Genomic DNA, 12,759 nt, shown 5'->3' on the forward strand with positions numbered 1-12,759 from the left:
TTATTCGTATTATTTTTTATTTATCTACATCAGAGGTCAACAATCTTTTTCCTTGTGAATGCCATTTTGGTTCATTGCAAACTATAACCATTTTCACACTTGCCACTTGAACAGACGTATCCAAATTACAATTCAATTGATCTAACCATAAGTGTGCAGTGGGATGCTATCTGAGAATTTTCAGGTTCCCGAAGAGGTTCACATTGCAAAGCTAGACAAGATCCTGGACTGCCCTAATTTTCATGGAGGCGGCCAAATCTCCTACTTATAAGAAAAAATCCACGATTTATTTCGAATCTGAGGCAACTGTGCATTGTGCATGATCTATAACAGATTCTGACAAATTTTGATTTGGCAGATAAAGAGGTAAGCCATGGGGTAATAAATAACAGAAACCATCAACACCACCAACTGCTGAAATGTTGTGGAATGCAGATTAGGTATTCGAAAAGCACGTAGCATGCATTTCGAATGGATCATAAGATTATATCAGATCTGTATTTTAATTTGAATATGCATACAGGAGCGGTACCAGGATTTTGGGAAGGTGGCCACAGCAGTTCCGGGGATTCTTTTAAACTTTAATCATATGTAGCAGTAAAAAAAATATATATTATTTTGATTATTCGAGGGCTACAGTCCCTTTCAGTTCCTACCTGGGATCGCCCTTGTACGCATTTGAATATGAATATATAATACATTGTTTTGCAATTCTCTGTTGTAGTAATAATAAAAAAAACATCGTGCACAATTAAATCACAACAACTCTATATCAGTCCTTTTATTTAATACAATAATCTACTTACCGATGCTTGAATCAATAATTTGAATTCTCTAACCCCATAATCATAATCAAGCGGTTTATTGACGACAAGGATACCCTCGATAGGATCGGAGAGAGCAAAAGAATTATTTTCATTGCCACCCTAAGGGTAAAAAACACAGTACATTAGTAAAGCTGATTGAGTAACCTCCTTTGTAGATTTAAGTTGTTGAGAAGATTAATAATCTTTCAGGGCTTACTTGAACGCCACAGAAATGCTTCTCAAGTATACTTAACTTATTATTTGACAAGGCAAAGTTAGCAAAAAAAAGCCACATGAGAAATGGCTGTACAAGCAACGATTGCTCTTTTAATATTCACGTTAAAAATATCTTAAGATTCCCACTGCCAATAAAAGCGTTTAATGAGATGGACTGATGGCACTTTAGAAGTCTGTGAAATAGTTAAGAATTTTTTTTTTTTACTGAATTAAAATATCACGTGGGACTTCTTTAATTAATTCATAAAATTAGTTAAAGAATCAGTACAATTCGTTTATTTCATAACACTCGAAAAGCGAGTAATTGTAAAACTAAATGATAGCAGAGTGGATAGAGAATCAGAACTGGACCTAAATTTCCCAGGAACCAAAAACACTCTGAAAATTTCTGTTAATCCGACTGCTTTTTGAATATTGCATTTATATAAACTGCAATAGATTTTTAGGTGGGAGAAGAAATGGAAACTATGGAATCGTAATTGATCTTTTAAAGCTTCTCTCTACAATATCTGAATAATAAACTTTGCGTGAAATGTGTTATCATTAGTATACCAATAATTTTGAACATAATTTTAAGTGGAACATCTCACTCTAAAAGATAATAACTACGATCAGAGGAAAGTACAATGGCAACTTTAGAGCTGAGAGCTTATATTAACTTATTAAAAAAGTCTAAAGTCTTTTTATAAAAATGTTAAAAGAAATCTTCATTTATAATTGAAAATATGTGAATACCACAGTGTTTCTGAGAGGTTTGTTTTTTTAAAAAAACTCCTCTCTAGAAGCAATATTGCATGTTCACTGATTAAAAACGAACAAACATTTTTAATTATCTCTCTGCTGGAAATATCTTTCAGTTATTCTGACATATTTCAAGATTAAGGCTTGCAATTTTACAATAATAACAAAATGTAAGAAATACGCGATAGGAAAAAGCGGTGAGAAATAAGCACGTGTATTAACAAGACACGAAGAGAAGGGGGAAAAGAGAGAGAAAAGAAAAGGAGTATTACTATAAGCTATTAGCCCCATTAGAGAGGTGTTTAGCACTTATGAGCTACTAGCGTTTCTAACGGTGGTTTCAGTATAATTAACTGGCCTTTTGACGTCTCCTACATATCTTATCTTAGACAATTATATCTTCCATTGTAGCACCTCCAAATGGCCCATTCCCAGCCTTCGCGTGTAAAATTTATTATTTAAGTTAGACAAAGGCTGGCAATTAACCCGAATAGATGTCCTCTTTATTGTGACATCTCACACCATTCGGTCATAAAACTTCGTTACGAGTAACAATCGCTTCATTTCCAGCAAAACAGAGAAAACGAAGGAAGATGCATCCAATACAGACTCCTTTGTTTCCGCAGATGGATAACCGCGGTTAAGAAATCGTTCCAGCCTTTTACTTCCGCTCGCATCGTTCACGGAACAAGCTGTAGCTTCTCATCGCCATTCGTATTTATAATACGAATGGATGGCTTCACGTACCGTAAATATTAACTAGTTTTAGACTGTTTGATCTTTTGAAAGAAGCGCATCATATAAAAGACAGTTACCGTTTTTCTAATAATTCCGAAAGCTCCTGGGATATGCTACTTATCAGCTAAATGTATAAACCATTTGCATTTCTCCCTTGGGTGCACCAAAACCGTTTGTATTTAAGAACAGCTACTTTAAAGTGTCTATAAAGGGTTGAATTACACCATTACGGCTATACTTAACTAAACTCATCTAATTACTTTAGAATAAGATCTACAGGGGCTCACATCGGGATCTCGTCAATTGGATGTACGATAATTCAGTGTATGAGCCAATTTGGTGCACGATAATTAGGTGGAAGACAATTTGGGAAGTAAAGCACTTCTGTGTATCAACAAAGGTTTATCTATTTATTTTGTGTAAAAATATTCAAGCCAATAGGAGACTATTCTGGTAATATATATTGGTTGAGGTTAGGGAGATTAGGAAACATTTGTTGAAAGAGCTACTAAATGTACAAAAGGAAAAAAATAAAGACTAATTATTATAGGCATTGACATACAGTGCCCTTATGGGTAGCACAGTTGGTAGGATCGCCTTCCTCCCCACACAGGGCGGAAAAGACCCGAGTTCGAATTCTGTCTATGACGGGAGGAATTTTTATGGATCTTTTTCAAAACGTGGCTGAGTTAATCGCTCTCAGGCGAGGGTAGCATGGTTTTTTCCTCCTGGAAACTCCAGTTTTTCGTCCAACACACAAAAATAAAATTCAACCTCAGAACGCACGCACGGAGCAACGTGGCCTTAGTTGCCGATGCTCCTAAAATCCAATAACAACAATTGACGTACATTATAAACCAGAAGAAAGGAAAATAAACGAAAATGATAATTTTTTAAGGCTGTTGACGCCTATGGTGTTCTAGAAGCATGGATTGGTTAAGGTATGGAAGACCAGATGAAACAAATTATCACAGAACTTCGGGAATATTAAGTTAATGAAGGTTACTAATTTATGCAGGATTTTAGAAGACTATGCTGTTCTGAATGCATGAACTGAATGAGGGTTGGGAAACGAGAAGAAACCCATCGTACAGATACCAGAGAAAATAAAAATTAATAATGATGCAATTTTCTGTAAAGAGAATATAGAGTATGACGCTTTTATACAATAGAAATACACAAATAGCAAAACAACGAATGGACGCTGGTCATCCAATGTATCAGTTTGGATTCCAAAGAAGAACAGTACAACTGTGGAATAATGCAACAAAATGGTATAAAAACGAATATAAGTTATTTTACAGAATATGCTGAACGTGTCCATCTTGGTAGAAACATGCGTTTATTCTTGTTAGTAAGTTTTATGCATTTTGCAATAATTGCGTTCAGTATTACTGAAGGTTAGAATTGCAAAAATTATTCAGATTCAAGGTTATGTTCAATAATAAACACATATTCTTCTCGGGTGAAGCCCATGTTACACACCCATGCTAATAAATGCTCCTTAAATATCACTGCTATTACACTTTCTGCCACCTGAACAAAATATTTCACTCCATACAAGGTGAAATCAGAGTACGGAGTGATAGCTCGGTCAGTACAATACCCTAGTAAATTGTGTTTATTATTAAACAGAATCCACTTATTTCACGATTAATAACCTTTAGTTTTGAAATACTTTAACTCAATTATTGCGATGTTATGGCAATAATAAAATGAATTTTGTAACTGAACAAAGTTTTTATTAGCACAATTATGTCGAAAATCGGAATTCATAAGTAAAATCTGACTCACCACGATAGAATAAGTGACATCCGAATTAGGAGTGTTCGGTTTATCCCGGTCAATAGCGTGAATACTTCGGAATACTGTAAGACCCACGGGTGTAAGCTGTGAATTAAAAATCGAGAGATATAAGGCGGGAAAACTAATTTCAATTTGCTTCATCAAAGCTACTAAAACATTTCAATCTTCAGAGAGTTAATTTAAGTAGGCAAACGTCGTACCTCGTCTACTTCAAGAGAATAAGGCGTGTTCTGGAACTCTGGGGCATGATCGTTGATGTCTTGTATATACACTGTGACAGGGAGAAAGGCCTCTTCCTAAAAATAAATGAACACGTATGCAATCATCAGTTAGTTACTTCTGAATTGAGTCAAGTGTTTCATAACAGGCATTGTAAGCGAAATACCTACCGTTCCAGGTCCTCCTTTACACGTAAGCCGAAATTTTAATACAGTTTGAGGATCCCTCTGAAAAAAAAAAACATTATGTTTTAGACATTAATGCTATTTTAAGAATAATATAAGATACATATTCAGAAGGAATAATGCACAGTAATACAAATTATCCGAAAGTTACACAAGTCTGTTTTGTTTTTATAAAATTCATCGAAGTAGTCGTTTTGCTCCCAGAATATTCGGTCTTCCTTCCATTAAGACAACGTCTTAGCTTTGATGACTCCAAGTAACAAACAAACCTTCGACTTTTCAAAAGTAAAACACACTTCTGCGAATCTGTCCATCAAAAGTATTCATCAGTTTTCTTTAAATCTGGCGCAAGAAAATATTAAGAAAGTGGATTTCAGCATTTCAACCTAACAAGTTCGGTTATGTAAACGTTCCGTTACACTTCAGTAGCCGCTGTTCCCAAACTGTCGCAATGTTTCGGGAGGGGAGGGGAAGAAAGTCAGAAGGCAATGGATTCAAAACTGGACTAGAACCTCTCCAAGGATCACCATGCGCTGAAAACTTTGTGTCTGTCCAAGATCTTTTTTTTTCCTAATATTTCTTAATGTCTAAAACATGCTTTCATTTAACACAGGGTGATCCAAGAGTACCTTTCCCATTTAAAATTACTATAACTGTATGTTTTTTAGAAATTTTATTACCTATCATTTATGAAAAACTGCACCCTTTAACATCTGTCACCTTTTTGCCAAATGTTTGCTCTAATGATGACAGACTCCATAACTTTGGTCAATATCTCTGGCATTAATGGATTCATTTTCATTTCGAATGCTCACTTTTAACTCGTAACTATTTCGTGATTAACACCACCCCTCTTAAAATCCATATTGTTTCTCTTAAAAAACCCCATGTTTCTTGTCAAAATGTCGCAAAGCGAGTATCAATAAATAGTCGTAAATAATGCAAGGAAGTAAGCTTTTTTTGTATAAACCAGCCCCAAAATGTATTAGAACCTATAGTACTTAGACCAATCGCACGTGGGTTGAAGGCTGAGAAAAGAGAGAGAGAGAGAAGGTAGTTGTTGATATTAGACTTGAAATTCTGTACGTTGTAGTTTTTGGGAAATACATGTGAAGGAAGGTTATTTTAGAAAAAAATAAGTGAAAGGGATAAATTAAGAGGAGAAAAAGTTTCTTCTGTGAGTTTGAAGCTGTCCAGTGAACGGATGCTCACTGGTTGCAGCGCATGTTCGGACTGGTTTGGAAGAGAGTGGTGAACTATAGATGCCAGTTTAGAAGAATAGTACTCGTGGAAGTATCTACACAAATGGCGTGCAGCAGAAATTTAACGTTATAAGAGATGTATCATTAATTAAACTGACTAACCTCTTTTGAAATGAGTCAAGAAGCTTGGGAGAGGATTCTGTGGCATCAATCCAAATGTAGGAACAATGCATAACGAGAAATTAAAATTAGGGTGATCCCTAATAGAGATATGTGATCATGTATAGAAATTTGTGTGTCATAGAAGATAAGCACAGGAGTAGTAGACTCTTTTATGGTCTGTCTTCTCGCACTCAACCATCCTTTTAGCCATAGCAGTAACTTTCCCCTAATACTACATTGCTCCAATTTGTGCAGTACAGTACTATCGAACAATATCAAATAATTTTACTGAAATCTAAGTATATGATCTCAAAATTAATTTTTCCCTCGAGCTCCTTTGTTACTGCATCATCGTACTGACAAGAAGATCTCCCTTTAAGAAATCCATGCTGTGGTGGCTGAATAACTACATTCCTGTCAGGGTGATCTTGCATTACTTCTCCGAAAACTGGCTCCAATGTATATTCCCTGGAACAAAAGTCAACCTTAGCAGTCTATAATTACTTGCCTCATCTCTTGATCTCCCTTTATGAACAGGGGAGGCATCTGCACATCTCCAGTCCATAAGGAACTTTCCTGAATCCAAGGATGCTCTCATAATTATAGCTAAAAGTTTGGCGACTTTTTTGCTGTTCTCTCAATAGTTTTAGCCTCAATGGTTTCTCTTAAACTTTCTTCTCAGTTATAAATTAATATATTTATGGCATTCCCATTCCTAAAAATTTCACTATGCATGAATGTAGATGCAAAATATTTATTCGATTATTCAGCAATCTGAACAGGGTCATCAATAGACATTCCATTCATTACCTAGGGGACCAATCACAGCCCATTGTTTTTCTGGTCTTCTCAAAATCAATGTTTCAGCATTTTCATTAACACTTTCCTCAATAATTGCTGGAGATCTGATCAATTTGGTATTGATCGGATCTCCAGCGTGACAACTATGTCTTGCATCTTTAATTGTACCCTTACAAAATCGGGCAAGAAGACGCTGAATACATGAACGTGCTGGCGCTGTTTACGAGTTGAGATATAGAACATTAGCTGCTCAATTACGCATAAAGGGGCAGCCATTTTTAAAGTGAAATTCTATTAGTTTCGCTCATTGCTGAATCGTGCATGTTTTTTTTCATGGTAAATTTTAAACAACTATTTTATATCTAAAAAAATTAATATAATATATATAATTTTTTTAAAAAAATACTTGGAATAATTTCAAATCGATAAGCGAGTATTGATCCACTTTCTATATGGATTTTTTTGGGAAGTGAGAGGCACCGATGAACTATGGAATCAAAATTGGTCTTAAACGCGTGGCTGGGAACAACGAAACATACTCTTGAAAGTGGTATTGATCTGAATTTTCCTTCTCGAGTAATGCTCAAACATTCAAACTAATAAAAATTATGCTGAAACGAAGGCCTAGGGGAAGGGGGTATCGAATCGTATTTAAACCCTAAAAACCCTTCCCAGGAACTAACACAGCTTACCCTGAAAATCTAGTGTCGATCAAACCCGCCTTCATCGAGCAATTTCCAATATCCGAAATACACTTCCATTTATAATTTATAGAGATAAAACTCTACGTTTTATAAAATGAAAGGCGGCAAATTTTTATTGGCCCGATTTTTAATTAAATTTGCGATGCCTCCAAACAGCTTTCTAAAAATGATTCCAATATGAAATTTCTTGAAAAATCCGCCCACTGGAAGTAGACTTGTTATATGAGGACAGACGAACTGATGTGGTGAATACAATAAACTCTTTAGGCATTTGAGAACTCGAAACACATCAATCAACATTCATGTTAACACATATTTATCTTATGTTTTGCTGACATTCATGAACACGAAATTTTTTATTAATTATTCTTAATTTGTAAATAAATTAATCATGATTCTATCATAGATTTCTCTTGGGCTTGGTTAATGGCTGTCACCACAACTGCATGCTAATATTCACTGCAGAGAGAGATAGAGAGCCAAACAACTGACCTTTTGTGATGATATCTGTGTCAGAATTTGCATTCTATAGAAGAATGATTAAATATAGTTGATATCATTATATACACACTGACTAGCGTTAATCCAGTATTACAAATGCTTAGAAGTTGATTTTATGAATACAGCAGACGATATACTTATGCAAAAATAAATAAATAAATAATGAAACAAAATAAATAAAAACGTGGGTCTGAATGCAATAGCTCACCTTATCTACAAGATCTTCCAGCGACTTGGCGATTTTAATGGACACCGTTTTATCATCAACCCCATCAACCTTGAAGTAATTGATGTCACTAAGGCTATTATCGACCGGCTCTAATTTAAACTCGTTCCTTGGAAAGACTTGCACCCTAAATACTTCTTGGCCTGTAAAATTAAATAAACGACCACATTCTAAATATCACTTTACCGGCATATATTAACACATATCACCCGAACAATATGTAAAATATCTGCATTATATTTTAAAAAGCGCGAGCTAAATCAGCAACTTAAGTGAAAAGATTTCATACTTCTTAAAGTAATTTATTCCAAATGCTAAAATAAATGTGGAAATGTAGATAATAGCTGATACATTTGTCACTCGTTTTGAAGAGGTCTGGATTCGAATCGCATACGAAAGTGGAGACATTCTTAAAAAGGACTGTTCATTCGGGGCTGTACTTTGCCGATCTCAGGTGAAGGAGTACAGTTTTCCATGTGATCTATGCCGGGATATTCAGCGCGCACAGAAGGCAAATCGGCTGGGGGACAGGCATTTGCTCAGAAACAATACATCCAGCACGGCAACAACCTCCATATAAAGACATCTCCTTAAATTCGCTGCTTAATCACAATTCAGCATTGACGTATAGAATCTGAAGAATGATTGAAAACAACAAGATAATCTGAATTTCATCATTGATCCTTTATTATCACAAATATAGATTAACTGTGTAAACTTTTAAGTATATTGCCAGAATATTGGCAACCTCTAACGAGGCTATTTAAAGCAGAGGTTAGAAGTGATGAGGCATGACTTAGTTGAGTGGTCAGGAGCGAGATTGCAATCGCACGCGCTCTTTGAGTGGACCAGGGTTCAAGCAGCCCATGACTGCTAAATACGACTAATGTTCGTATTGATGAATTATTGTAAACTCCACTGACCTAGTGGTCGTGGCGGAGTATGAACAAGAAAATCCATAAGAGTACCTTTCAGAGTTAACAAATTGAAAAGTACAACACGCAGTCATGTAGGTTATTGGTTAAGAGTGCTAGATAACTTATATGCGCATGAGTTTGAGTGAATTTGAGTGAATCGTGGTTCATGCCCAGATGACTACTAAATACGATTAATGATTGTATTCATTGTCAAAATAATTTGCTGTAAACTCGTCTGACCTAGTAATAGTGCCGGAGTATAAACATAATACTATTATTTTTTTTTTAAACAACACTTCCTCTTCTCCTAACATCTTTTTTTTTTTTTTTTTTTCACTTTTGAAGAGCACTTCAGGCTTCATCTGAACTGTACTTCAAAACCAAAGACTGTAAATCCAATATCGATTCTTTGTTGTTGTTTTTTTTCCTGTCAGAGCGGAGTTTTGCGAATTACAAATCCTAATCCACTTTACGTATTCTTTCTGAACGTTAAACAAAAGCCTGTTCATGAAGTTCATTGGTCTCTGAAATTCAACGATCACAGTTGGATTATAACTACAGTCTCTATGCATTTATCTGACTCGTATGCATAATATTAGCCCACACAAAGGCGAAGTAAAAAAGCGGCGGAAATAAGGAACGAAATAGGTTAATGACTGCAGTCTGTAAAATTATATGATTAACGATATACTAGACAGTATGACACCTCGAACAAGGACTCTCTTATTAAAGAATGAAAATACAACAAAGTGCAGTACTGGTAATTCTTCGCAGGTATGGAGTATAAAATTTAGGCCTATAATAATAGATGTTTAATGACAAAGGATTAAGCGCAAGGTGTGTGTGTGGCAAACGAAGACCATGTCTATATACACCGAACAATAAAATAGTACTTTTAAAATATGCGATGGACAAAGAAAACGACTTTAAATCTTATAAAAATCGATGTTCTTCGCTAAATGTTTTTATCCATTAAAAATACATTAAGCATATGTAAAAACTTCGAAATTAAGAGTTTATATTGTTAAACTATACTTTAGATCAGAGGTTCCCAAAGTGCGGGGAGCGTTTCTCCCTGGGGTGATGCACTTGGTTTTTTAGAGGACGTGTATATGCAGGACGTACTTAAAAAAAAAAAAAAAAAAAAAATGGGCTGCATTAAAGTATTTAATAATGAATTGTGTATAGGTCACCATTAATTTATAAAAATGTGTATACTCATCGCTAAATTCATACCAAATCTAGTTATTTGCACTTTTTTCTGAAAAATGAGGGAATTTGAAATATTTTAAGGGGACACAAGGTATAAAAGTTTACGAGTCTCTGCTTTAGATCACTTAGACATACAGGTCTTGGGCATATGTTTTAACATTCTTCTCTTAGGTGTGTGACTGCAGTAGATTCAGATATTTTATTTTTTTAAATGTTATGATTTTCTGCGAAATTAAAGTTGAGACTGGATTTTTTGGTCTTCATAATTTTATCTTTTCCAATATAAAAATCAACATATGTTCCTTTTTTCTAAAACTCTATTAATCTTAAATCCTTTGGCTCCTAAATTTAATAGTTTAAATGTTAAACTATTTAACATTATTTGAAAATCGCTTTTATCATCACTTCTTCAAATCCTTAGTTTCCATACAAACCGGTACTTTCACATCTACCTTTCTTCACGCGCATCCACTTATCTCTCTCTATCTTATTCACATCTATTTCCTCCTCGTATTGTTCCCATCCATCTTCCGCTACCTAATAGCGTTTTGGAATACTCCGCTTGACTTTCTGCTTTCCTCTTATTAATGTAACATACATCCTATCATTACCACGCCTTTCCTCTACATCAAATTGTACTCGTTGAATACCTCGTGGTGTGGGTGATGGTTTCTTTATCCATTATCTTCGAGATTCTTCTTTCTCCCTTCCATTTTGTCCGTTTATCTTCTTCCTTGTCGTTCGAATATATTATCTTCTCTTCTTCCTGCACCAGCCTACATGTTTACATCTGCACGATAGTTTAAATGATCACCAGTAACCGTGTGAATTCTGCACTCATCTCTCACTCAATGTAATGGCTTACATTTCATTCATTCGATTTTTAACAGGGCTGTTTCCTCGTTAACTCTCTCCTCTTTACCCTGGAATATACATGTGCCTGTATTCTTTTATTTTGTTGTAATAAAAACGATTGCCTATTTTCAAACTAATTTTAACAATGATCGAAGCCACGAAACTGCACAATACAGGAAGAAGTCAATAACTGAATACCTACTTCTTAATATGTATGGGTTTTCTCGTTCATATGAGATAATTACCTTAGTTATTCTCATTATCGGTCACAACGATCAATTCACCCGCTGGCTATTTTCCCATTGAACATTTGAATATTGGAGGTAGCTTGGATTGTTTAGATTAGCGCAGAGACAAATTAGGCAATTTTCAATGTCTAAAACCGGTACGAAAAACAATACAGACAACGATGTATCTCATTATCAGATGAAAATGTGATGAAAAAGCTCCCTTCCCAACTTTCTGGATCTCTGCTGCGGATAGAATACAGTCCTGAAATTTCCGGCTCATAACATTTAAACAATGAATTCAAGAATTTGCAAACAGAAATTCCGAAGCAGCCTCATGATGAACATTTGATCCTTTCTAAGAAGCGATTGCAAAGTGCGTAAAACGCCTATTTTATTCATTATTATTTCTTCAATATGTCCGCACGCATGTATAAACAAGGATCCCAGTGGGCGGATTTTCATGAAATCTTTTATTTGGATTATTTATTTATTTTTACAGGTATGGAGAGTCATCTTAAATTTCATACAAATCAGATCAATACAAATTCGGCTTTTTTTTTTTTATCTCATCCGCAATTTTCAGGTTATTGATATACGTGTATATAAATAAATAAATAGAAGTGCGTTTCGGGTTTGGACATTAGATAGAAGTTCGATCGATATCAAATATTCACCGTACGTTCTATTAGTCTGCGATATGGTTTTATGATCAATCCCGATTCCATAGCCCCGCTAAAAAACAAAATCCATATAGAGTTTCGGATAATGCCTACTCACTAATCCTCCAACATACATTCATATATGCAGACACACACGCCCCTATATACATATAATGAAACACTCTACATTAAGCCAGAAATATCAACACATTTCACATTATATCTGACTTTTACCACTTTGAGAGAGATGTATCTTTGGCAAAAGCTAACGAAAATGGTACTGATTTGAATTGTGCTAATAGTAAATTGCTGTAACGATAAACTGTAACTGGCGCACAACTTTCGCCCTCCTAGCCATTATGGTCATACAGGGTGTTATGATTTTTAAATAAACTCAGTTAAATAAAAATAAACGTATTTCTGGACATTTCTAGATAAGAAAATATCTACACGCCAAATTTCTAAACTACCAAATTTTCAATGAATTTTTTTGTGCCTCCCTGTGGAGGTTTTAGGTGCAATTCCGATTCCATAGCGTCCAACACAATCCCCCAGTCC

General features: G+C 35.0%; 1 protein-coding gene across 1 annotated transcript in view; it reads right to left on the bottom strand.

Moving 5' to 3' along the window:
* LOC150088213 (protocadherin Fat 4-like) overlaps positions 1-12,759 on the bottom strand; it is a 415,241-nt gene that overhangs the window by 232,661 nt on the left and 169,821 nt on the right. The window contains exons 4-8 of the mRNA XM_090369387.1: positions 8,311-8,471; positions 4,718-4,774; positions 4,529-4,624; positions 4,317-4,412; positions 807-926 (exon numbers count right to left, since the gene is read on the bottom strand). Of these exons, the coding sequence (XP_090225513.1) occupies positions 807-926; positions 4,317-4,412; positions 4,529-4,624; positions 4,718-4,774; positions 8,311-8,471 (530 nt within the window). The remainder of the gene's footprint in view (positions 1-806; positions 927-4,316; positions 4,413-4,528; positions 4,625-4,717; positions 4,775-8,310; positions 8,472-12,759) is intronic.

This window comes from Mastigoproctus giganteus, chromosome 3, assembly GCF_048544385.1.
Source record: "Mastigoproctus giganteus isolate SK-2022 chromosome 3, ASM4854438v1, whole genome shotgun sequence".
NCBI lineage: Eukaryota > Metazoa > Arthropoda > Arachnida > Uropygi > Thelyphonidae > Mastigoproctus > Mastigoproctus giganteus.